Source organism: Podarcis pityusensis (genome assembly GCF_964106645.2).
Source record: "Podarcis pityusensis genome assembly, chromosome: 7".
In the NCBI taxonomy this organism is placed as follows: Eukaryota; Metazoa; Chordata; class Lepidosauria; order Squamata; family Lacertidae; genus Podarcis; species Podarcis pityusensis.
Window position 1 is genome coordinate 6828063 of NC_138031.1, and position 27409 is coordinate 6855471.

The 27409-nt window shown below is 40.4% G+C and overlaps 1 protein-coding gene across 3 annotated transcripts in view; it reads left to right on the forward strand.

Moving 5' to 3' along the window:
* The window catches only part of TRAPPC9 (trafficking protein particle complex subunit 9), a 279315-nt gene that overhangs the window by 56056 nt on the left and 195850 nt on the right, over nt 1-27409 (forward strand). For all 3 annotated transcript variants that reach the window (XM_081012512.1, XM_081012514.1, XM_081012513.1), the window contains 2 exons: nt 16679-16821; nt 22009-22119. In XM_081012512.1, coding sequence (XP_080868638.1) covers nt 16679-16821; nt 22009-22119 — 254 coding nt within the window. The remainder of the gene's footprint in view (nt 1-16678; nt 16822-22008; nt 22120-27409) is intronic.

A 27409-nucleotide genomic window follows, 5' to 3' on the forward strand; every position in this document is an offset into this window, starting at 1 on the left:
TCCGACTCTTCGTGACCCCATGGACCAGAGCACTCCAGGCACTCCTGTCTTCCACTGCCTCCCGCAGTTTGGTCAAACTCATGTTCGTAGCTGGTGGCTTCGAGAACACTGTCCAACCATCTTGTCCTCTGTCGTCCCCTTCTCCTTGTGCCCTCATTCTTTCTGAACATAAGGGTCTTTTCTTCTCCTGAGGTGGCCAAAGTATTGGAGCCTCAGCTTCAGGATCTGTCCTTCCAGTGAACACTCAGGGCTGATTTCCTTAAGAATGGAGAGGTTTGATCTTCTTGCAGTCCATGGGACTCTCCTCCAGTACCATAATTCAAAAGCATCCATTCTTCACTGATCAGCCTTCTTTATGGTCCAGCTCCCACTTCCATACATCACTAAGGGTGCTACCCCCGCTTAAGAATCTTAATGATTCTGGTATGTAACTGCTTAGGAATAGTAAAGATTCAGATTAATTTTTCTTAGCATGACTCAGGATAGTGAACAACAGCCCTTAAATAATCATTTTAAAAATCAAACACGCTCTCATAATAGTTCTTTCCCTTTGCTTCTGCAGCTTTCCTGAGTGTGGTGCTGCTGACTCGCATTAGCTGTTTTTAACTTAATATAATAAAAGGGGTTGTGTTAAAAATTGATTTCCAACTATGCTGATATTGGACACAGAGTGCCAGTGCAATCCTTCAGTGTGTACAGATAAAAGGGGGAGGGAGAGATGATGTTGAAGTTCCCAGTTCCTTATATGCCCGAAAGTTCAAGACTATATTGCCAACTTGAAGAAGAATGTAATGGCGGTAACCAGCATAGTATCAACAATAAAATACACCCATAAAATAAGCGCATCAAAAATCAGTATATCAAATTAATAGATCATTTATGATTGGATCGCTTCTTAGGGAAAGGCTGGATTAACAATATAGAAGAGTATGCACATATTAGTCTAAGTTCCTAAAGGAATACACTATAAATCTTAGCAGAATAAGGGACAACACAAACCAAAGCCATTCTTGTTGGGTGATCTAGCCAACTAATGGATTCAGGTACTCTTTGGAGTAGCTGTTTTAAAATGTGGTCCATTATGATAGAATAAGGCTCTCTGAAGCAGTTTCATAGGATATTGTTCTGCATGTTCTGAAATCGGATGTGAACTAAGGACCCTTGCTAGTTTTCAGGTGTGGACTTGGTCAAGTGTCTAGTTTATGTAATTGGTTATGTAAGTGATAGTGTGAACAAAACATGATTAGTGCAGGGTGGAATCTACACACATACAAAAAACGCTGTCAAAATGCTTTTTTAAAAAAAAAAGTTTTGAAAAATACATTGAATTTAGTGTCACATTTGTATATTGCACTTTACAACACATTTAAAGCATTTTATTTGCAGCTGCGTAGCTGAGTCCCGTGCTAATCTCAATGTGATCAGATGTTGTTAATATAAATAATTTGCAATTGTGGCATGATAATGGTTGGATTAGGGACGCGGGTGGCCCTGTGGGTTAAAACCACAGGGCCTAGGGCTTGCCGATCAGAAGGTTGGTGGTTCGAATCCTCATGACGGGGTGAGCTCCCGTTGCTCGGTCCCTGCTCCTGCCAACCTAGCAGTTTGAAAGCACGTCAAAGTGCAAGTAGATAAATAGGGACCGCTCCGGAGGGAAGGTAAACGGCGTTTCCGTGCGCTGCTCTGGTTCACCAGAAGCGGCTTAGTCATGCTGGCCACATGACCCGGAAGCTGTACGCCGGCTCCCTCGGCCAAGAAAGCGAGATGAGCGCCGCAACCCCAGAGTCGGCCATGACTGGACCTAATGATCAGGGGTCCCTTTACCTTTACCTTTAATGGTTGGATTGAGATATGGGATCTTTTTTAAAGGTGGACACTTAAAATCTTACAAAGGAATTAGTATTGGAATTGGAGAGCACCTGCTGCAATTCTTTCAGTATCTACAAATGAGACACATAGCCAAATGCCTCGTTTTAAAATGTGGCACATTATGCGAGAGAGAACAGATTTTGAAAATGTAATGGCTAAAGGGCAAAGACCAAAGTTATTGAGTAAGCTATGTGATATTATTATGGCTAATGATATTTCCGTCAACACATATTAAAGCAGATGTGAACAGTATTTGAATAATGAGATCCTGCTAGATGCATGGAAGTAGATAGGGCAATATGTCCCACAGGAAATAAATATTAATCTTAAAGTTTTTTTTATATAAACTTCTTATCTGTTGGTATTTGAGACCTTCAAGGTTGAAATAAATAAACATAGGCACAAATAATAAGTGTTGGGAATGAGAAACACTAAATGCTGATATGCTCCATATATTCTGGTCTTGCCCCTGAATAAAGATCATTTTGATAAATATTATAAAAGGAAAGGAAAGCATTCCAGGTTATATGCTGCCAGCAAATTTCTTAGCTGTTCTGTTTTGTAACGCAGAAGGTCTGGTTTTGCCAGAAGATAAGGAAATTACCATTCGCCTCTTAACAGCTGCATGGATAACAAGTTCTAAATGGGGGGAAGAAACAAACCCCAAACTCCTTCACCAAGTAGTAAAAATTCATAAATTAAATAATAGAATTATAATGAGGGAAGGTAAGCAATCTAATAATTTATTTATTAAAAAATGAAGTGTGTTTATTATGTACTGGTGGAATGAGACACAAAGAAAATATTTTACCATATATACTGGGCTGGTATGTGCAATGGTTATTTGGAAGTCTCTCCCCCAGCCTTTACTTCCATTTCCTACTCTTTTATTCCTTATTATTGCTGTTATTACTACTTGTAGTTGGCCATTTGGTTGTGCTCGTATTTGTCACCTTTAACACCTACAGTGGTACCTCAGGTTAAGAACTTAATTCGTTCTGGAGGTCCATTCTTAACCTGAAACTGTTCTTAACCTGAGGTACCACATTAGCTAATGGGGCCTCCCGCTGCAGCCACGCGATTTCTGTTCTCATCCTGAAGCAAAGTTCTTAACCCAAGGTACTATTTCTGGGTTAGCGGAGTCTGTAACCTGAAGCCCCTGTAACCTGAGGTACCACTGTATTTTGTAATCTATTGCGGTAGTGCGCAATGGGTCAGTGTGTCTGGCTGTTAACCAGAAGGTTGGTGGTTTGAGTCCGCACAGGGATGGCTGTGGGCCAGATTCCTGCATTGCAGGGGGGTTGGACTAGATGTCCCTCAGGTCCTTTCCAACTCTGTGGTTCTAAGTTGCAGTACTAATCTAACCACCAATGCCCCTCAGTATTCCTAACGTTAACTGTAGTCTGCATATGGTGTCTTGGCCTACTTGGTATCCTGATCTGTTAAAGTTGTTTACTCTGAAAGATGCTTCTCTTGTCATCTTTTCTATAACATAATATTTATACCATAATTAAACATAATAATATACCCTGCCCATCTGGCTGGGTTTCCCCAGCCACTCTGGGTTGCTCCCAACAGAATAAAATAGCGATAAAATATCAAACATTAAAAACCTCCCTAAACAGGGCTACCTTCAGATGTCTTCTAAAAGTCAGATAGTTGTCTATTTGCTTGACATCTGATGGGAGGATGTTCCACAGGGCAAGCACCACTACCGAGAAGGCCCTCTTTCCATGGTTCCCTGTAACCTCACTTCTCACAGGGAGGGAACTGCCAGAAGGTCCTCGGAGCTGAACCTCAGTGTCCGGGCTGGACGATGGGGGTGGAGACGCTCCTTCAGGTATACTGGACCGAGGCTGTTTAGGGCTTTCAAGGTCAGCACCAACACTTTGAATTGTGCTCGGAAACGTACTGGGAGCCAATGTTATATGGTCTCGGCGGCCACACATAATTTATTGATCTACTTGTTCCCTGGATTAACATTTCCTAAACTGTGGTTTGTGAGTCTCAAGTGGGTGGGTTGCAAAGCCTGTGCAAGTGGGATGCAGATTTTTTTATAAGTAAACCCATGTTGTTATAAAGAAAACCACCACTTAATCCATTCTTCCGTGTTATTACTGCATTGAGTTGCCGGCACAGGTTATTGCAGTCTTAAACAGATGGTAAGGCAAGAGCACAGGGTTTCTCTTGATTTCCATCTGATATCAAGTTAGTGGGCCGCAGGACATAAAACCCTCTTACTCATAGGTACCAGTGGTGTGATTAGCAAGCAGAGCTTTTGCTGAGAAGTCGTCTTCCAGAGCATAGAGATGAGCTGTTACCTGCATGGAAGAAAACACTCAGACAAAACAAAAACAGAACTTCTATGCCTCAGAAGTTACTGTGTGAACGAACCAAACCATGTTAGCCATGTTTGGTAAGATGGATGCTGGAAAAGTAATTTGCAGATTCAGGACATGGGCTTATTTTACAGTTCCAAGAACCACCACACCAGATCCATAAGACCTTGTTCAGATCATTCCAGCTCCAAACAGATGAATTATAGTAAAAAGGGGCACTGCACTACTGCTACTCAAAGCTTAACCATGGCTTAATCTGAGCTAAGGACTCAAAAACTCTGATGGGAGGACGTTCCTTACAGCCCCTCAGCCTGTGGATCTTCGGTACAGAATTAAACCCTAAGATGGTGAATATCATTGTTAATGGGTGTTGTGTTGGCATCAGTCTGTTTCGGGAGACAATGGAAGAGGGTGCCTTTGGGGGAAAGGTCAAACCATTGGAGAGATCTAGCACCACCTGTGACTGACATGTGTTATTGCAGGTTGATGAATGTTAATGAGAATACCCCAGTGATATATTTTGAATGAATTATCAAAGCATACTTGCTAATGATCAATATTTGAGAATATGTTGAATACTCAGTAAAAACCGAAGATTTCCCCCATGTTTTCCTTGGTTTCTCTTGCTTTATTACAAAATAATTTTACTGAAAGCACTTTCTAGTACTTTAAGCAACAAACCACAGATTCATGAATGTATTCATAGCCTTTTCAGGAACAGAAAACAAAATCTCTAGATCCCTAGTTAATTCAGCAGAATTGCAGAATGCCGGTAAGGTTTCCTGCTATGCATCTAGGTATGCTAGTTTAACATTGCATCTGATTTGAAAGGCTCAAATTTCCCTCTGCCAATATATTTTCTTTTCCTCCTTAAAAACAAAAACAAAAAAATCCATTAACTTCATTGCTGTAACTCATGATGATCTAAATGGATTGCAAAGTGGAATCCCCACAAGTTGGCAACCTATAGCCTGGGGATTAAATTGAGTGTGACCATGCAGTTGCTATATACCTGATTACTTGGCTAACATAAAGTTCTCAAAGATGACTCACTGTTTGGGAGTTTCAGTCTGATATTTTTATTAAATTCTGAAAGAGAGCTGACACAGTAGCGTGATCTTTAATAAGCATTTGTAGGATTTTGGGTGCAGAAGTTTTGAGACTAGGTTTCAGGGAACCCTTCTTGTATTGATTTATCTGTCAAAGACTGTTGTCTGTTGCAGAGGATTCTGGCAAATGTGTATTTGGTTTCACCCTCACCCCATCTAAAATGAGAGCACAACCTCCTGGAATACACTCAAGTCTCCCGTGACTGCACATTAGCTGTGTTTGGATGGTCACATCTCAGTTTAATAAGCTGAAATAGGAAGAAATGTTTGTCCATACTTGCAGCCCCTTCCGTACTCACTTCTTGGCAGGCCGTGATTAATTCCAGAAGTCTTATAGTTCCGATTTTATCCAAACGGGAGTTGGGCTTGGTTACTGTACTTCTGAGCCCAGCCAGGATCGTAAATCATGGTTTGAAGCTGGTTTAAGGTTCTGTCTGCTCCTGATTCTGACAACCATAGTTTACCATTGCAGTTAAAATGGGAAGCTGTAGTTAATTGAAGACTTCTGCATTTCATTGAGATGCCACGAGTTAGACACTTGCACATGACCTTTTGCACATGGAAGTGTGCAAAAGGCTCATTCATATCTCATATTAAACCAAAATATGGCCATCAGAGAAGGTGGGGAATGGTTATGCAAGTTATACGATATATACGATATACGATATCTTTATTGTCATTGTCCCATACAGAACAATGAAATTGAAAAACTTCATAAAACATTCAAAAACCCCTAAAAACTCTGAAACCCCATTTTAAAATACACTATACTATACTATAAAAACCCCTAAAAACTCTGAAACCCCCTTTTAAAATACCCTATACTATACTATAAAATACAGTATACTTAAAAATACACTATACTATAGAGACTCCTTATGCTGCATTTAGAACCAGAATTGCATTTGCGTAGAAACTGTTTCTCAGGCGGCTAGTCCTGGCCTTTATAATCCTATACCTTCTTCCAGAAGGCAGAAGCGGAAAGAGATCATTTCCACGGTGTGCACTATCCTGCGCTATCTCTGCCGTTTTCTTATGGCACCTGGCAGCATAGATTTGATCTAAAGTGGGAAGAGTGCACCCAATATTCCAGAAAGCCAAGTTGGCTTTCTGGTAGGGTTGTGTGCTGTTACTAATCCCACAGAACTCCTATGTTTCCCAAGACGTCGTTTGAAACCCAGTGGTTTTTTAAAAAGCCTTCACTAGTTTAGGTTATTCAGCTTCTGTATGTTGCCATAAGACCTTGTCCAGTCATATGCATTTGGCAACCTATATATCACTGTAAGAGCAGCTGCAGTTTTATCTCATTAGCTAATGTACATGCAGTACTGCATGCCAGCTCTGTGTTGTATCTGAGTATTATTCTGCTCACACTTTCAATCGTTTCAAGCAAGGCTATTTTTAGCCAGCTGAAATTTAAAACATTCCTTCTACCTTCGGGGGCAAGGGGACTTTATTGAGATACAGAGCATAACTCAAGATGGATCCTGTTGCTAAATGGTCTGACAAGGGGAGGCAGGGGGAAAAAAGGACAATACTGCATTATTTAATTCCCAAGGCATACATTATGCAGAATCTATATTTAGTTTTCCCCAGTTGCTACTACCACTGTATTATTACACAAAGGGATGATGCAATTTCATTGTTCAGTGAGTTGATAAGACATAAATGCAGATGAATGAACTAGACGATGAATGTGGGATACTGCATGTTGCTTCTGAAATTCAGCTTGTGTGCACTGCATCTGAGGGAAAGCTACAGAACTATGTAGGCAATTGCGTCTTAAAATGTTGGGTCAGCATGCAGTTACTGTAATAACTGTTTTAGTTCTCAAGGGCAGCAGACACCATGAAAGGCCATCTTGCCTTAAATAGACAAATTGTAATGACTATTTTAAGCGTTTAAAACAGACACACACACACTTGGGATTTAGTTCCTTGGACTTGCACGTCATTGTTATAGCTGCCTCAGGATTTCAGATTTATTCGACTGGAGGGCAGATGGCCACACTGCTGAGCAAGGGGCATGATGGCAATTCACATAATCTGTTTTATATGGGATTTTGGTGTACGCATAGAAGGTTGTTGCTTTGTGAGGAAATGCACCATTTTTAAAAGACTATCTGGAAGTAGATTTTGGTATTTTGCTGTTACACAATCATCTACTACATGAAGTAAGCCCCATTGAGATTAGTGAGGCTTGCTACCAATGTAATTGGTATAGCATTGTAGTCTGAATTTTCATCACAGCTCAGTATAGTTCGCGCTAATTGGTGACTGCAGTGTTACACACACTGACTCTGTGTGCACATAAAAGTCAGTCATGGTTTAGTGCTACGTGCATGAGGTTTCACGAACCCTAGGCAAAGCATCAAGCTTATAATAATATTCTTTTAAATATTAAATAAATACTTTTATTATTTATTCCCCACCCATCTGGCAGGGTTTCTCTCTCCAGTTCCGTCAAGTGTAGAGAATGACTAGTTTAGTTTTTGCTTTCAAGTAACCTCTCATGATTCCGGAATTAAGATTGCCGGAAGAAATATCAACAACCTCAGATATGCAGATGACACAACCTTGATGGCAGAAAGTGAGGAGGAATTAAAGAACCTTTTAATGAGGGTGAAAGAGGAGAGCGCAAAATATGGTTTAAAGCTCAACATCAAAAAAAGAAGATCATGGCCACTGGTCCCATAACCTCCTGGCAAATAGAAGGTGAAGAAATGGAGGCAGTGAGAGATTCTACTTTCTTGGGCTATATGATCACTGCAGGTGGTGACAGCAGCCATGAAATGAAAAGACGCCTGCTTCTTGGGAGAAAAGCAATGACAAACCTAGACAGCATCTTAAAAAGCAGAGACATCACCTTGCCAACAAAGGTCCGTATCATTAAAGCTATGGTTTTCCCAGTAGTGATGTATGGAAGTGAGAGCTGGACCATCAAGAAGGCTGATCGCCGAAGAATGGATGCTTTTGAATTATGGTGCTGGAGGAGACTCTTGAGAGTCCCATGGACTGCAAGAAGATCAAACCTCTCCATTCTGAAGGAAATCAGCCCTGAGTTCTCACTGGAAGGACAGATCCTGAAGCTGAGGCTCCAAGACTTTGGCCACCTCATGAGAAGAGAAGACTCCCTGGAAATCTTGGAAGCCAGGTATCTGGAAGAGGCCCTTCTCCAGTGTCCTTTGTGGTGGCACCCAAATTGCAGAATGCCCCCTCTTTTGGTATTTCAGCATTAGGCTAAAGATCTGTTCGCACGGCAATTTCTGCAGTTCTGTTTTTTTTTTTTTACTGAACTAATAATAATAATAATAATAATAATAATAATAATAATAAATTTTATTTATACCCCGCCCTCCCCGGCTGAGACCGGGCTCAGGGCAACTAACACCAAATATACAGTACATTAAAAACACAAAATCAAACGATTAGTTTAAAATACAATTTGAATCACATTTAAAATCAAAATAAAATTAAGTAGGAACCCATGAATCATAACCGTAGGGGTAAGGAATTAAACGTTCACCAGGCCCGGCCACTCGTGCTGGTCCCATATGGACCCATAGAAAGAGCCAAGGAGGCCACTTACATACAGGGTCCCATAGAAAGAAAGGGGTCAGACTGGGCCCGGACCAAAGGCTTGGTGGAACAGCTCCATCTTGCAGGGCCCTGGTCTCTTGCGACAGAGCATTCCACCAGACTGGGGCCAGGGCTGAAAAGGCTCTGGCCCTGGTTGAGGCCAGTCTAACCTCCTTGAGGCCTGGGACCTCCAAAGTATTATTGTTTGTGGACCGTAAGGTCCTCCGTGGGGCATACCAGGAGAGGCGGTCCCGTAAGTACGAGGGTCCTAGGCCGTATAGGGCTTTAAAGGTTAAAACCAGCACTTTGAACCTGATTCTGTACTCCACCGGGAGCCGGTGTAGCACTGGATGAATGTGGTCCCGTGGCAAGGACCTCGTAAGGAGCCTCGCTGCAGCGTTCTGCACCTGCTGGAGTTTCTGGGTCAGCTTCAAGGGCAACCCTCCCCTCATAGAGCAAATTAGAATAATCAAGCCTGGAGGTGACTGTTGCATGGATCACTGTGGCCAGATCGGGGAGAGAAAGGTAAGGGACCAGCTGCTTAGCATGGCGGAGGTGGACAAATGCCACCTTTGCCGCAGTTGCAACCTGCGCCTCCATAGAAAGGGAGGCGTTGAAGGCTACACCCAGACTCCTGACAGAAGGCGCTGGCACTAATTGAGCCCCTGCAAGAGATGGGAACTTTAATTCTGTTTAGCTCTTCACTGTCTGGAATTGTTCTTGTTTCGATTGCATTATAACAAACCATGGGGTCACATGATGAAGGGGATGCTAAAAGATGCTTAAATAAGTATAATCCCTGCATGTACACTTCAGGTTCTGGTTCTATAAATTAAGGGCATAATCTTCCCTGTGTTTTCTCCAAAGTCATTTACTCGTGGGGATTATGTGCATGTTGTGAGCTGAAACTGCCATTCATCAAATTAATCGTGTTTCTATAAATTGGTTCTACAGTGTATTTTAGATATATTTTAAGTGCTATGAATGGGCTTCTAGCTGTGAAGGGTGCATTAAGGTTAATGGACATTGCACAGTAAGATCATTGTTACTTTGCAGCAAATTTACCTCGCTGCAGGTGACCACTGCTTTGTGACACAGCTTGAAGTACCTCGAGAATAAGAGATACTGTATAAAAATGCAGAATTCTGCCCCCAACAACTTCTCATAGAAAGCCGCTAAGCCATTCATTGTTACTCTTTCCCCATGTCCAGACTAAAGTAATTCACTTTTTAAAAAGTTCACATTTTTAAAGAACTCTTCGTGTGGGTCAGCAAATGTTGTCTCTTGCTGTATTCATGGTCTTCTATGACAACAAATTCATAGAATCAGAAGGGAAGGGAAGGGCCATTGGATGCACAAAGTAGCTCATGCTCTGAGATAGAAGTCTTACCACTTCTGTGTGCCTGCATCTTGCTATTAGAGCCATGCCCCAGGGATTCTTCAGGCTCTGAGGGTTGGCTCACTTAAAAAAGCTGTTTGAGCTAGCATATACCAGGCTCAACATGAACATGTGAGGATAAGAGAGTGTTGTGACTCTCCTCTTCTTCTCTGGCGATCACTCGTAGCCAAATAAGAATGTCTTCCATGAACACGGTCTTAACGGTGTGCCCGTAAGTGACTGTGGAGGCCAGTTCTGGATCCACATGTCCTTCCACAGTGGGGACATACTAGCTTTCCGGGAGGGAGTTGTTCATGGTGAGGGTTTGCCAAGCCTCTTAGTGTGTTTCTCCCTTTCGTCCTGAGTTTGAGTGTCTAAATGAGTGAGCTGATAAACAATACTTATACAAATTCTGGAGGAGCTTAAAGGACCTGATCAGGAAACAAAAAAGTACCACAAGTATCTTCAAGAACCAGGAATGAGACCAAAGTGAGCTCAACAAATGACATTCTCTGGTGGTTCTAGGCTGTGACAGTCTTTATTTTAGAAAGTGCCTCCTCTTTGTAGATCAACAGGGCTTCTAGCAGGAATGACACTGAGAAGAGCGGTTTCTCTGCTCCCATATCTTTCTTTCTTACTTTGCCAGACCTTTATTAGGCATTACAAGTATAAAGGTAAAGGGACCCCTGACCATTAGGTCCAGTCGTGACCGACTCTGGGGTTGTGGCGCTCATCTCGCTTTATTGGCTGAGGGAGCCAGCGTACAACTTGTGGGTCATGTGGCCAGCATGACTAAGCCGCTTCTGGCGAACCAGAGCAGCGCATGGAAACACCATTTCCTTTCCCAGTGGAGCAGTACCTATTTATCTACTTGCACTTTGACGTGCTTTTGTTTTTTTTTTTTTTTTAATATTTTTTTATTAAAGTTTTAAACAAAGAAAACAGAAAAACAACACACAAAAAACAATACAAAACTTAACAATGAAAACATAAAACATAACAATTAAAAACAAGCTCTCTTTTCCATTTCCAATTTTAAATTACTTATTTTCTGGACTTCCTCATACCTCCCTCTTTTGTATTCCGATTCACCTTATTTGTCCAGCAGTTTCTTTTCCACTTTTTTATCCCAATCTTTAATTTAATAAAATGTTAAAATATATAACTTCAACTTTTTTAAACCTAATCCTTACTCTTAATGTCATATAGCTTTAAATTTTTCCCTTTTATTATCAAATTTCCATTTCTTTAGACATCTTTAATCTTAATCTTTAATCTTAATCTATCCTTAACTTTAACCTGTACAGCTGGAAACCACTTATTTTCAATCCAACATCACTCTAACATTCCTTAATTTTGCAGTGTTTCTGAAGATAGTCTTTGAATTTCTTCCAATCTTCCTCCATCGACTCTTCTCCCTGGTCACGGATTCTGCCAGTCATTTCCGCCAATTCCATATAGTCCATAAGTTTCATCTGCCATTCCTCCAGCGTGGGAAGTTCTTGTGTCTTCCAATACTTTGCGATAAGTATTCTTGCTGCTGTTGTTGCATACATAAAGAAAGTTCTATCCTTTTTTAACACCATTTGGCCCACTATGCCCAGGAGAAAAGCCTCTGGTTTCTTGGGGAAGGTATACTTAAATACCTTTTTTAATTCATTATATATCATTTCCCAGAAAGCCTTAATCTTTGGGCACGTCCACCAAAGGTGAAAAAATGTACCTTCAGTTTCTTTACATTTCCAACATTTGTTATCGGGCAAGTGATAGATTTTCGCAAGCTTGACTGGGGTTATGTACCACCTGTATATCATTTTCATAATATTCTCTCTTAAGGCATTACATGCCGTAAATTTCATACCTGTGGTCCATAACTGTTCCCAGTCAGCAAACATGATATTATGTCCGATGTCCTGTGCCCATTTAATCATAGCCGATTTTACCGTTTCATCCTGAGTATTCCATTTCAGCAGCAAGTTATACATTCTTGACAAATTCTTAGTTTTGGGTTCTAACAATTCTGTTTCTAATTTAGATCTTTCCACCTGGAAGCCAATTTTCCTGTCCAATCACTTTGACGTGCTTTTGAACTGCTAGGTTGGCAGGAGCAGGGACCGAGCAACGGGAGCTCATCCCGTTGCGGGGATTCGAACCGCCAACCTTTTGATCGGCAAGTCCTAGGCTCTGTGGTTTAACCCACAGCGCCACCCGCGTCCCTCTACAAGTATAGGCCATCATAAAACATTAGATATAAAAATTTAAAATATATACAAATAATAGGTAGAATCTGATATTTCATTGTGCCGTGATGTTAGACTGCCCCCAAAATGGGAATAGCATACCTTTGTGTAGCTGAAAAGTAGAAAAGAAAACGTTCTACAATGCCCAGCACATTCAAAGAACATCCACAATATTTATCATTTCTGGGGATGTTTAAATATCTGCCCTTGACTAATTCTGAGGGGAAAATGTTCAATTGGCCTAACATAAAGGCCCTGTGTTGGACTGGAATTATTAATTTTGAGATATATGTCACCCTGTTATCTGTTGTATTAAAACCATAGAATTTGGAAGAGCAAATTTTATTTACAGCTGACTCAATGTTTTGTTTTCAGTGTTCCTTAATCTGGTTTGAATATTGAGATAAATATATTGCTCACTTGAATTATACAAGAGTTCCAAGTCAATACCAATATATCTGATTTTGCTATGTAAGAGTTGGAAGCATCTGGATTTATAAGAGTCCTTAAGTAAGTCAGAGAGCAGACTCGAAGTTTGACAACGAAAATGGCAGCGCAACCAGGATTTTATAGTGCTAGTTTACACCCAATATTCCATCGTGTTTATACCTAGTTCTGCACACATCGTCTCAGACTTGCTTGAACTTGGGAGCCCCAGGATACGTCACAATAAACTTGAGCGTATCTTATCTAAATCACTATTAGCTTGAAAAATCTGAATAGCAGCTGGTTGCCTTTCTGAAAATAAAAGCGAGCTACTGCTGAGGAGGTACACTTTGCCTGTTTTATAGCACTTGTGCAATGGTTTGACCAACCTGAGTTGCTCTGGAATAAAATTATCTGTGCATCTTTACTTGCTGGATTTATTGTCCCCTTATTTCCCATTTCTCTAATTTCCGGGAATTACAGAAGACCAGAATTTTTGTGTTCTGCTACCATATCAGCTTTGCCAGGCTAGAAGCAGTAGAGTTCTGGCATCGATTGTATCTCAATTATTGTGACCACCTTCAATTTTTCCTTTGTATTTATAGTTTATTTCTTTTGTGTGTGAGATGCACCCTTTCAGGCAGATACTCGGGCAATGCTCTGGTTGTGCCTTACCATAAAGTTTAATGGAAGTGGCATCACTGAGAAGAGAAGAGGGTTCTTATGGAAAGATGGCTTTCCTTTCCTGGTGCAGCTTCTGTGATTGGCGTCTCTTCCTCTTGCATAGAAACTAAACAGGCTAATGTTGCTGAACCAAAACAGGCTAATGAGCATCACTGTCCAGCTGCCCATCTTCACTCATCTCTCCATCTTTGGGCTTTAAATGACGCACAGTGGTTGCTTAACCACAATGAACCTGCAAGCTGCTAACTCCCATTGAGAGAGACAGAGGAAGTAGCTCTGCTACCCAGGAGCTGAGGCACATATTGGAGATCAACAAGTCTTTTTCTTTCTCTCCATCTGAAAGGCTTTCCCTCTGCTTTGCTTCAGGCCTCTCAACATGATTGAAAGACCTGAAAATAGTCCCTCCTTCTTCATAAATCTGTTGAGAAATGGATGACAGTTTAGGAGCTTTTTGCGAAGTAGACCTTAGTCCACAAAAGCTTATGCCATAATACACGTGTTAGATTTTAAGGTGCCCCAGAACTCTTTGTTGTTTAAGTAGCCAAGGCATTTTCCATTGCAAGAAAGCTGAGCAAACATCCGTATATGCTTACTTGTTAGCATATTTTTTCCAAATCCTTTGTGAAGATGCAAAAATGGTGCATGAAATCACTCAAATAGCATAATTCCTGACTTCAAAACGAGAACTCCTAAGCATCTTGCATTGAAGTAACTTCAGGCAGTGAGTATGGGAAACTGCCTCTAATAGCTGTACTTTAACACTGTCAAATTACCTAAAGGACGTTCTGATGCATTTCCAGTAATTCGGTTTCGATTCCAAACACTAGCAGGTCATTCTAGTGCTCTGACACCTGCTGGCCTTCAAGGCAAGATGTCCCAGAGACATCTCTTGATGGGAAGTTCTGCTTCTGGCACACTGCTCTGAGCTGAAGCATTCCTTCCTCATCCACCCTAGAATGTTCAGTTCACATTGAGTTCATGAAACATTATACCCTGACCTGTTCTTAATGCATGTTGACCACGTCTACGGAATGCGATGGTTATGTTCTTTTAAGTCATGCAATATCAATCACTAGTAATAGTTTATTAAGTCATGCAATATCAATCACTAGTAATAGTTTAATAAGGAGGTTTTCATACCTGTCTAACCATGTGTTCCCTTTCCCAACCTTTAATCTATTGATGATTAATGCCCTTGCATTGTATTTGTGTTAACCAATCAGCAACAAGCACATATGTGGCAATGCTGTAATATTCAATAAAAGGGACTCTCCGAGACATGCTCGGGAGATGCCTCCCATATGACACTTGTCACTTGTCTGTCGTTTATTTCAACCCAACAATCTCTAGTCCTCAAAGCCCCAATATGATATTTTGAATGATTTAAGCAATGCTAGATCTTCAGTGGCAAACATGGGAATCTTAACCCCATGCGTTTGCCTGACATGCAAAGTTTTTGGGCTGGCTTACTTCTGGGTTGCACTGGTTCTCCCTTTTGGCACTGGTTGCTCCTGGCACTTTTAAATTATAGCCATGCCTTCTGGCAGCAGTTTTAATGAAATACCAGATCTTGGCAACGCCCATAGCTGGGCTTCAGGCTGCCAGTTTGAACAGGGAGCTGAGATTGAACTGGGAAACATGCATATAGTGAAATACCCTTCCTACTTTAGTCTCAGCTGTGTTTTTCTAGTGGCACCTGGTAACCAAGGCAGATTCGCTGCCAAAATATGTTTGCTGAAATCATTACTTGGGGCACAGTTTCTATTTTGCATTTCCCTCCTTTTGAAATTCAAACTCAGTGGTGATTTTAAGTGAGAGAAAAGCAGTGGACACTTTGGACTCAGTCAAGGGATGGGGAGAAGAAAGCCAAGCTACAAAGTTTGATGGTCGCCCTGAGGATGGTGCTGCAGAGCTCCAGATGTTTGCCCAAAGGCCTAGCACTAATGGAGCTGTTTTTTATGTAGGAGTTTCATTAAAAACACATCAACTTCAGCATTTGTTTTTGTTTCTTGGATTCTGCAATTATTTCACTTTCTTTTTCTTCCATGTAGAAGAAAGCACTTCAAAGGAATTCAGTTTTGCTATTCAATCGGTTTTGTACAGGTTGCCCTGCATAACAGCAGGACATCATCAGTTTTGGGATATAGAACAAAAGAGTGAAATCTGTACTTTGCCACACTTTATGAAATATTATGTCACCAGCAAAAAAAATAAAAAATAAAATATTTTCAATACTACAAGTTTGTCTTAAGCCATGTCAGCTTTCTGAAACTGCTGATTTTAACTCAGCATTTTGTTAACCTGGAAATGTTTGTAGGGTGTTTTTCTTTGTTTTTGAACGTATTGCCTAGTGATTATTTTCTAGATATGACATTAATGGTTGCACAAGTTGTCCAGTTTCTATGTTGTGGTGATGTAAGATTAGCCATGCTGTGTATCATTTGATTGTGATTAAGCAAAACAACAAATTGTGTGACTGTGTGAAATCAGATATAAGGTTAGCTAAGTTACAACAGATATACCCATAAATTTCAAGGTAGAGTTAATCGTCTGTGAATGCAGGCTTATTCTTCCTTAGCTCTCTGGTGAAACAGTGACACATTATTGTGAGCCAATGTCCCACTTTACCACAGGTGCTTAAAGCAATGTAAGTACAGTAAAGTGCAGGAATGACACCAGTAGTTCCGAATTTGGTGCATAATGAAACAATTGCATGTCCCTGTTAATTTACCAAAAGGAATCCATTCATAGAAAATCCCATTACCTAAAATATGGTTGTGTGAATTTGTTTTTAATTTGCATTTATAGGTGGTCTTCCCCCCCCCCTTTTAAGGCAGATGTTATGATGTACCATAGCTGACTGTAATCTTTGAGATCATCCTGTTATATTTCCTAAAGCCCCTGTTGCATTTACATCAGGGTAGCCAGAACAGTATTGTTAGTGGAAGCACAAAGTGATACTTGGTGCTCAGCAATGGAAAGGTGATAGAAATCAACTGTATATTTTAGTATAGAAAAAAAAGCAGATTTAAACTTTTTACTGTTGTTTTTGTAGACGCTGGAAGCCATCTTGAACTTCAAATACTCAGGAGGTCCAGGACATGTCGATGGCTATTACAGGAACTTGTCTCTGGGACTTCATGTAGATGTGGAACCGTCTGTCTTCTTTACACGTGTTAGTACTCTGCCTGCAACAAGGTGTGTCATTTTTAAAAAGCTTACTTTTGTGTGGGAAGGGGGAAGGATTTCTCTATATAACATCAATATAATAGTAGTAGTAGCAACAGCAATATTGGGACAGCAATCTTATTCCTGCAGTATACCAAAGTAGATTACTATTAATTGAGAAATAGTTTCCTCTTGTGTGTTCTCAAGGGTCCTATGTCCCATACAAAGCTAAAAGCTAATCAGCAAAAATGAAACATTTTGTTTCCTTTTTTGAACCAGTGTGCTTATAATTTCATAGAAGTGACCCAGTGCATCCGAATGAAGTTGCCCTAATGACCTAAAAGTTGGCCAGTATACTGCCTTCCTACATGTTAATTTCCAATTTCATTAAAACCATGTTAAAGTTTAAAGAATACTTCGGGGCTTGCACAATTATCTATTTCTCCTCTTTTATTCATGTTACAATTAATCTTTGCTTTAAACAAGCTTTTTGTTCTTTTGCTCTCTCTATTATTATTATTATTATTATTATTATTATTATTGTTATTATTATTACTTCCTCTTAAAGTACTTAATAATTTTGTCACATAGTATTGTTTTTATCATAACACAAGCTACATAATATAGCTGAGAATGGATTTTAGTGAAAGTTAATGCTTAATGTATTTTTTGCATAATAGGTAATGTTCAGTAGAAATTCACTTAGGGTTGTACCCAGCACTGCATCCGTGAGGCATTCGCTAGTGCAGTAGGACTTCCATTCCCATTCCCCACTGTGCACCCAGAAAAACAGGCTTCCCAACCCTCCAGAGCTGATTTTGAGGATGTGGCAGTTGGAAGGGAGAGAAGAGAAAGAAGAAGCTCTGTAACATGCACAGAAGTTTGTTGCACCAGCAGAGCTTCAGCAATGGATATGACCCTTAGTTTATAAGCTAAACTGTGATGCCGTTCAGCAGCACACCTAGGCTCACAGTGTGTCGGAGATACAACCTTTTTGAAAATGAACAGCAACACAGTGAAAGTATGAAACAAAGCTCTTACTCTGTTTATTAGAAGAACTGCGCGTTGCTGCTTTGGATTATGGCATTAGCCATATCAAACCATGTTGTGTTTTGTTAGAGGTCAAGAAACCTCCTAAGTACTTTTGTTGAGCTATGTCCAGAAATAATATGGATGAATAAATCTTTAGGTGGAGATATTGCCAGAATTGTCCATGGAGTTTCCTTGGCAGGGATACTGGAGTGGCTTGCTGGTTCCTGCTCCAGGTGGATCATGTTTAGTCAAAACTCTCCACTATGACCTGTCAGTCTTGGGTGGCCCTGCATGGCATAGCTCATAGCTTCTCTGAGTTATTCAAGCCCCTTCACGAAGAGTCGGACAGGACTAAACGATTAAACAACAACAACAACAACAACATTGCCAGAATTCTTTTATGTTCCTTCATATTTTTTTACAAACTGTGTTGTCACTGTACAAGTATTGATGTGAATGTGCATTTAAATACTGCTTTTTTTTACAGTGTTCATTATTTGTGGTTTTGGTGACATACAGTGTTCCTGCACTTCTACAAATTTCCCACTACTAATACAAATTGCATCTCGTTCCTACACTTCATTGACATATAGGGACTCTCTGTCCACACATCTGTGAACTGGTGTTATTTAAAAACAACAACTTGTTTCTCCGTTTATGATCCACACTGTCTGCTGATTGTAAGACTTGAGCACTGCAAATTATGAAACAAAGTTTTATTTGTTTTAAACTAGTGTGATTAATTTTGCTTGAAATCACATATTTGTATAAGTTATGAGCTACTCATGAATTTTTGCCTAGTTTTTAAAAAGTTGTTTACAGTATTTGCACTCTGGTTTTCCATATCTGTTTTCAAAGCAATTTACAAATAACACAAAAGTGGCTTTTTAAAAAAGATATTAATTGCAGATTGGAGAGATTAAGTAATCATATCAGTTTTAGAGTGGCTCTGCTAGAAAGTACTCATCCATCTTTTTCTTTGGAATACATCTCTTAACTTGGGTGCATATGGTTGGATGGCCATCTGTCATGGATACTTTAGCTGAGATTCTTGAATTGCAGGGGGTTGGACTAGATGACCCTTGGGTCCCTTCCAACTCTAAGATTCTATGATTGCCTTTCTGTCATGTTCTCACATTGCAGTTGTCAGTGGTCCACTTTAATGTATCCTGACCATTATTTCCCTATGTTCCCCCTTTCCTGTCAGTCATAATACAAATCAGCGGACAGTTTCAAAAATTGTATATTCCTAAGTAATCTAACAGTGTTCAAGCCTAGTTCTGCAATGTGATCCTGGTGATTGGACATAACCACCACACTTTAGGCTCTCTGTTTCGTATCTGCTTACCCTTCTTGAGTCTTGGTCTTCATCAGAGCCTGGAGACTCCTGTTCCACAGCACAGTGGCAAGGCCACAATTCGGATACCTCATTCATTGCTGGGAACATCAACCTTGCCATGTGGAAATCCCTTGCAGACGACCGCAGTGCCTGTAGAAAGACAGTTATTCATCCAGCCACTCTTAGCCCATCTCCCTAGTCCAGTTCCCAGGAATGCTCGACTCTCTTGTCTGCCTGTATTTCATTTCTAGCAAAAAAATACACAGCCACTCTCTAGTTCTCACATGGAGATTTCCCTAAAAAAAACCACTGACCTTTTCATAGAAACAGCTAGCATTCTGTAACAGAATCATTCCTTTCAGCAGTTACAGTGTTTACGACCATCCCATGACAGCATAGCAGGCTTAGACTCTTCCACCTGGTGGAAGAACCTAACAGCAGAAGACAGCCGCTTCTCAGTTTATTTTTTTGTCATGCAGCATGGATATAATAAACCTTCTATTGGTTTCATGCATTATGAAATAGAACATTTCTGCCTGTTGGGAGAAATTTGCCGTAATTCAGCTGCTTCTCCTAATGCCAAAAATTCAACAAATCTGCCTCTTTCCAAACTGGAGCAGTCTGTCATTTGGTTCAGTTAAATTTTATGAGTTTCTATTTTAGCGTTGCTAATGAATAAAGCAATAGTAGTTGCCTGTCTCATCTCCTCTACTCAATTGAATTTAGTTTTTTTTTTCCCTCTCTCTTCCCGTGATGAATGGTTTATATATTCATTTGCTGATGAAATGTTTTTCAATGCTTGAAGATTTTATCAAGTTATGATAGCACTGTAATAGATTTCAATTCTTTAAAAAATGGTGCTTTCTCAAAATGACTTGAGTAAACCTAGAATGTGTCAGATATGCACATCTAGTGAAGAAGTATGGTTAAGGCAAATGGAGAATTAAAAAGTTTAAGGGCATTGTGTGACTCATTATCCAAGCACAGTTACTTATAACCCTGATACCAAATGCATGAGATCATACATCCATGCTGTAGCCCTAATGATCTGGATTTAGGGCCATCAGCTAGTTACAAACACTGTTATTGTTTAGTCGTTTAGTTGTGTCCGACTCTTCATGACCCCATGAACCAGAGCACACCAGGCACTCCTTTCTTCCATTGCCTCCCACAGTTTGGTCAAACTCATGCTGGTAGCTTCGAGAACACTGTCCAACCATCTCGTCCTCTGTCGTCCCCTTCTCCTTGTGCCCTCAATCTTTCCCAACATCAGGGTCTTTTCCAAGGAGTCTTCTCTTCTCATGAGGTGGCCAAAGTATTGGAGCCTCAGCTTCAGGATCTGTCCTTCCAGTGAGCACTCAGGGCTGATTTCCTTCAGAATGGATAGGCTTGATCTTCTTGCAGTCCATGGGACTCTCAAGAGTCTCCTCCAGCACCATAACTCAAACAGTAGCAGATTAAAATTCATTCTTAAATTGTACATTCTTCCCTCTGATACTCTCACTGTTAGTACAATAGGGTGATTTTTAACAAAATAAGAATTGCCTTAATGGATCCTGACAATCCAGCCCTTTATCTCACCCTAACAGATATCACTGTTTTGTATGAGGTTGTACTCCCTTTGAGAGACGTAGTTTGCAGTTTGGCAGTGCTCCTAAATACAGCTTTATATCTGGATGATCATGATGTGGCAGTGACCAGCAATGCTTTTGCTCAGTTTAGGCTAGTATACCAGCTGCACCCAGTCCTGATCCTTGCTACAGTGCCTTAGTTTCATCAATGTTGGATTACTGTAATGTGCTCTGCAATGTGACTGCCTTTGGTTTGTGCATACTCCTTCTCCTCCAGCGTAGCTGAGAGGATGAGTTCAGACACCTTAACTATGGGTTTCCATGTCTTTAATTGTGGATTCCCATGTTACGGGACCGCCTCTCCTGGTATGCCCCACAGAGAAACCTACGGTCTGCAAATAATAACATCCTTAAGGTCCCAGGCCTCAGAGAGGTTAGGCTGGCCTCAACTAGAGCCAGGGCCTTCTCGGCTGCGGCTCCAATCTGGTGGAATGCTCTGTCACAAGAGACTAGGGCCCTGCGGGACTTGACATCTTTCCGCAGGGCCTGCAAGACAGAGTTGTTCCGCCAGGCCTTTGATCAGGGCGCAGCCTGACTCCCTCCTCTGGCAACCTGCACAGAACTTTGCTTAATTGGTTGCCATCAATTTGATTTAATTAATTTTTATAATGAAATATTTTTAGACTGTGTGATTATTTGATTTTTTGATTATTTGATTGTTGTTAGCCGCCCTGAGCCCGGCTTCGGCTGGGGAGGGCGGGATATAAATAAAATTTATTATTATTATTATTATTACCCACACCAGAAATGGCAGCTCGTGTTAACTATGGTTAGTTTAAACAAGCCAGCTAGAGAAATCAGTTTGAGCTGTTTTAAACTAACCATAGTTAACTTGAATCACAGTTTGAGTTTACAGATGACACAAGAAGCCACAGTTAACTAAAACTGAAAGCAAACACCTCCATACTCATCTCAGCTGTGTGGGAGGAGGAAGAGAGCACCTGATACCAGAAAGAAGCTAGGCTCCCTGACATCTCATTAAACCATAGTTTACTGTGATACTTGAATTTGAACAGTGACTGGGACATGTTAGCTAAAATGTTAAATAGTCACTGCTCTGAGAAGTGCTGAGATTTGCTGCAATGGAAAAGAAACACTGACTTGATCACAGACTGTTCCTTTCCTTTAATAATAACGATTAATGTTTTTCTGTTATCGTAACTCTGTGATGATTGTTAAAACCTCAACATTGTTTGTTTAAATCTCTTCAAATAGTACCCGCCAGTGCCATCTCCTCCTTGATGTGTTCAACTCAACAGAACATGAGCTCACAGTTAGTGCAAAGAACAATGAAGATCTAGTTTTGCATGCTGGGGAATGTCAGCGGTAAGTTCAGAGACAAAACACAGCTTCTTAGTTTCATCCCCTTCTTTCTTTCAGTCCTCCTGTATGTTACATCCTTGTCTCACCTTGAATGCAAGAAGCTCAGAGGCTCAGCAGTGCTTGTGATTAATAAGTAGTCCCCTGTAAATATAATTGACTAGTTTGAGACATCTTAACTTGAAAGTTTTCTTAGCACAATTTACACATAGATGACATGTGTGGGGAAACAGAAAGAAATAGACATTTTGCTCATCACTTTTTTCAGTGTTCACAACAACTATATTTTGGATAAACATTTTTTTTAACCTTATTATTCAAATAGAGGCTGTTGCTGTTTTTTAAATAATGTGTGTGCAGTACAAAAGCTCTAAATCACTGTCCTAAATCATAATTTTGTTTTATCAACTGTACAGTAGAACTTTATTCAATTATTTTCACTAGTGATCAATATTTTGAAGGGGGGAGTATAGGAGCCCTTGGGTACCTATACAAAAAAAGTATAGTGGTCAGATAATGAATTTGCATATGCATATAGCAGAATATGAGAATACTTGATGGTACAAGTTTCACTGGCCATTTTGTACTCAGAGGCACAAAGTGATAATTGAACAAGGGATCAAGGGAAGTAATAGTGCCACTGTATTCTGCTCTGGTCAGACCTCACCTGGAGTACTGTGTCCAGTTCTGGGCACCACAGTTCAAGAAGGACACTGACAAACTGGAACGTGTCCAGAGGAGGGCAACCAAAATGGTCAAAGGCCTGGAAACGATGCCTTATGAGGAACGGCTAAGGGAGCTGTGCACGTTTAGCCTGGAGAAGAGGAGGTTAAGGGGTGATATGATAGCCATGTTCAAATATATAAAAGGATGTCACATAGAGGAGGGAGAAAGGTTGTTTTCTGCTGCTCCAGAGAAGCGGACACGGAGCAATGGATCCAAACTACAAGAAAGAAGATTCCACCTAAACATTAGGGAGAACTTCCTGACAGTAAGAGCTGTTCGACAGTGGAATTTGCTGCCAAGGAGTGTGGTGGAGTCTCCTTCTTTGGAGGTCTTTAAGCAGAGGCTTGACAACCATATGTCAGGAGTGCTCTGATGATGTTTCCTGCTTGGCAGGGGGTTGGACTCGATGGCCCTTGTGGTCTCTTCCAACACTATGATTCTATGATTCTATGATTCTATGAACTCCTGCCATTACTGAGTTCGGGCATTCTAAATCAAATGCTTGCTTAGAAGTCCTGAATACTCTCTTTTTCCAGTAGCAATAAAGTCATGGATTTTCTTTCAGATTATGGCTGGATTTCTGAACTGAAGATTTCACACTTTGTAATCTCGATAGCATCAGTTTTGCCGAGCAAATTCTACTCAAAGAGAATGTTTAGTTCTGTAGTTCGGAGTAACTTTGATATGGTTCGGCAGCTATTTTAAAAAGTTACGAATTTAGTCACTAGCACCTTGGCAGTGCCTTGGTTTGTATTTACAGATGTGAAAATATTAAAATAGTTATTTATGATAAAATAATATGTGGTCATCAATAGCGGTACATGTAGACCTACTTTTGATAATTTATTATGCTTTGTTCTTGATCATCATACCATTAAAATCAAGTTTCATGAGAGTAATTTGTAATTCAAAGTGGAAGGTGTCACCTAAGCATTTAAATTCTACACACAGAATGTCTGGCATTGAATAGTCCTGAACTAACTCATTAGTGTGGAGATTTATCAAAGTGATGATCTCAGTAGATCGGTGTTATCATTTTTCTTTTGTGGTGCACCCCAAGTGTTTCATGAATGTCTGGTAAACAGTTTTCAGAGAGTACCTGGAAAAGACATGATACTCATTAAAAAAAGGCTGTATCGTCTGACTTCCCATTATATACTCAGATGCTGTAACATGATCCACACAAAATAAATGTATTTCCAAGTATAAAGAAACCAAATGAAAAACGAGTCTCCTAAAGCTGATGGCTTGCTTCACTTTTACCTGAATTGCTTTCACTTCTGTAAAATGATTTTTTGTATAAAAACCTCCTCTATTCTGAGAAAATTTGTGGTGATGTAAAAGTTGAGATCAAGTAGGAGCACATTTTTCTGAAAAATGGTATAAAGTGAGAAGGATAGTATTTAGAAGAGGATGGGACTTTATGTATATACCGTGAGCAGCATCAATCACCTTTTCCATAGTTCTGAGAAGGACATTATTCTCTGCGTATTTTTCAGTGGTGGGAGAGCATCAGGCACATCAAATGGCACTTTTGTGTGATTTAACAGCCTGTCAGATTTTTCCCCCTTTACTGAAGTGTAGCACTTACCTCTTTTTAAAAAGGCATTTGAAGATGCCATAGAAAATTTCCAGTTAATGGGATGCACTGGGATCTTAACACTGAAGTAGAGTGGATTACACAATTCAAATGAGGTGACTCATTTGTTTGTGGTGGTGGGGGGTATTGAGTATCTTTTCCCTTTTCAGCTGCTCCCTATTTGTCTGCCTATTTGGGTAGCTTAGAAAGTTTTCAAAAGATTTTTGGAGGGGATGGGGAAGAGGTTGCCGAAGAGGGAAAAACCTAACTGAAATGCCCATCACTGGGTTACCCATGAAATCTTGGGTATAGAAACTGACCAGTTTTTATGAACTTGGGTTCACCTGGCCAAATTAACATGGTTGCTGTTGGGACATTTCTACTTTTTTGTTAATATCTTCAAAGTGTCAGTGTGAAATATTCATTTGGGGTGCTCAGATCATTTCTGTAGTTTGCAAGACAATGCGAGTGCCCTTCTTGAAGATGCTTGTGGGTTCCATATGACTCTTCCCAGTTATTGGGATATTCTTAGGAGGCCTCCACTTAGGGTTCTGCACCTGTAGAAAGTGTGTTCTGAAGTTGCATTGAGTGAAGACTTCTCTAGAATTGCAGCAATTAACTGGTTTCCTAGAGGTAATATTTTCCTGAGTACCACGTGCGGTGAATAAACATTAGGTAGCTTTCATACCCTGCTTATGAGCTTTAGGAGTTACCTGGCTGGCCGATGCTGAACTAGATAGGTCTTGTTGGGCGAAGTAAAGCAATGAGGAACTATAGTAACTTCAGCCCTACTTGCTGTCCTCATATAACTGATCTCTTCAGGGTCAGGACATCCTGCAATCCCGCCAGTTTTGCAAGGCTTTGTTACCTTTATTCAATAAGTTGCTTATAGCTATTATTTAACTTCTGAATTGCCCAAGGCGATTTACAGACATACCTTTAAAAACAGCTGAAATAATTTTAAAAACAGTACAAGAATAGTTTTATAAGTAAAAGTACAGGTGCAAAAATAAACATCATAGGGTTAAAAATAAAATGAACCCTTAAGGCAGAGACCCTTCCATCTTACTGGAAAAGCTTGTTGAAACAAAAATGTTGTTGGTTGTTTCTGGAAGGTATAGATAACAGGCGCTTCTATGTGTTGGAAGTGACATTTGTACTGGTTGTTATTCACACTTCTCAGACAAACAAATTAAGATTATATTGTTGAGTAAAACAAGTAGAGAAATATCAATCTGTACTTTATTGGGGTTTATACCTTCCCAGTGTCCACAATATACCTCATAAATGAGACAATGAAAATTTCATGTTTGTAGACCATTTTTGTGATGATGTTCCCCAGGTGAGGATTAAATATGGGACTTTAATTCCTGTATAATTCATTTTATATGAGTAGGACTGTTAATGTCTGAAGATATGGCTCATTTCACATATATTTTTAGCGTGACTACTAAAAGAAGAATGATTGATGTGTGCTCGTATCAGTAACACTTCATTTAATGTCCCGAGGATTTCTTGAAATAGGTACTTTAACATCTGATCTTCTGTTTGTAAACACGAGTCTCCTGCAGAAGACCTCTCCACCTATAATGCAGATCATATGCCACTTTAGGCAAAAAATACTCTGGTTGTATTCTGCAAAATAAAAGAGACTTAAAACCACCATATTGGCAGACCTGTTTTTGTGTAGGAGAGTCTTCAGTTTATCACTTTCTTATTTTAACCTTGAAGTCAAGTTTTGAATCATATATTACATTCCGGCCTGCTTCTTTACAGGTCTTATTTTGTCTCTTGGTATGAAGTAGAATCCCGAGTCTCGTGTAATTTTTTCTTTGCACCCATCATGAGTTTGGTTTGACTTTTCGTTCTTACCTGCCTATCTTCAAAAAGCAGGTTTTGATTACGGCAACGAGGTCTGCTTTTGGAACGAAAGCCTAATGAACATATAAAACTGTCTTACATAGTCAGACATTTGATTCAGTACTGTTTTCTCCAACTGGTGGCAAGCAGGGGTCTTGGGGGAAGCGCTGTAGCTCAGTAGCAGAACGCTGGAGAACCGCTGCTAGTGTGTAGACCAGGCTTCCTCAACCTTGGCCCTCCATATGTTTTTGGCCTACAACTCGTATGATCCCTAGCTAGCAGGTCCAGTGGTTAGGGATGAGGGATGATGGGAATTGTAGTCTCGAAACATCTGGAGGGCCAAGGTTGAGGAGTGGTGTAGACAATACTGAACCAAATGGCCCAGTGCTCTGACTCGGTATGTGACAGCTTCCTATATTTCAGCTTGCTAAGATGCTTTTTAATTGCAGATAATGAGAACTGAACCTGGAATCGACTATATGAAAGGCATGTATGGTGGCACTTTGTCTATTCTTTCCTTCTTTATTAGATCTATATCCTCCCTTTTTTCTTCCAAGGTTCTCAAGGTACACAGTAGTCACCACCCCCAATTTTTGTTCACAACAACTTTGAGAAGTTGGGTAAAATGAGAGATAGTGACTGGCCCAAGGCCGCTTCCCAAGACTAAAAGTCCCAATGGTGTTGATTATCCTTGTTAAGCGATATGAACTGTGGACTTAATTATGTTAGGATATTTCCGTTCCACCTTAAAAGGGAGCAGGCTTTGTGAGTCACGGAGTCTGCGTATTTCCTGTTCACAGGATGTTTATGTTTTGTCTTTGCTTTCGTTTCTCTCTCTGTGTCAGAGACACTGAAGCTGGCAGTCATGTTTTCTTTGTTCTGACCAACGCTGAATAAACTTGTAAATAATACTCTCCTGCGTGCATCTTTCGCTGTGAATTATCTGCTGATAGAGCGTGCACCAGCTCTGGAATGTGGCAAGCTATTTCTGGAAGCTCGTGTCGCTAATTGAATGATACTGCGTGTCTACGGGAGATCGATGGACGTCCGGAGGCGGCTTGGGGGCCATGATGGACTTTGTCTCCCTGGCAGTATCCTAACAAATTATCCATCGTAACAATTCTCTTAAGC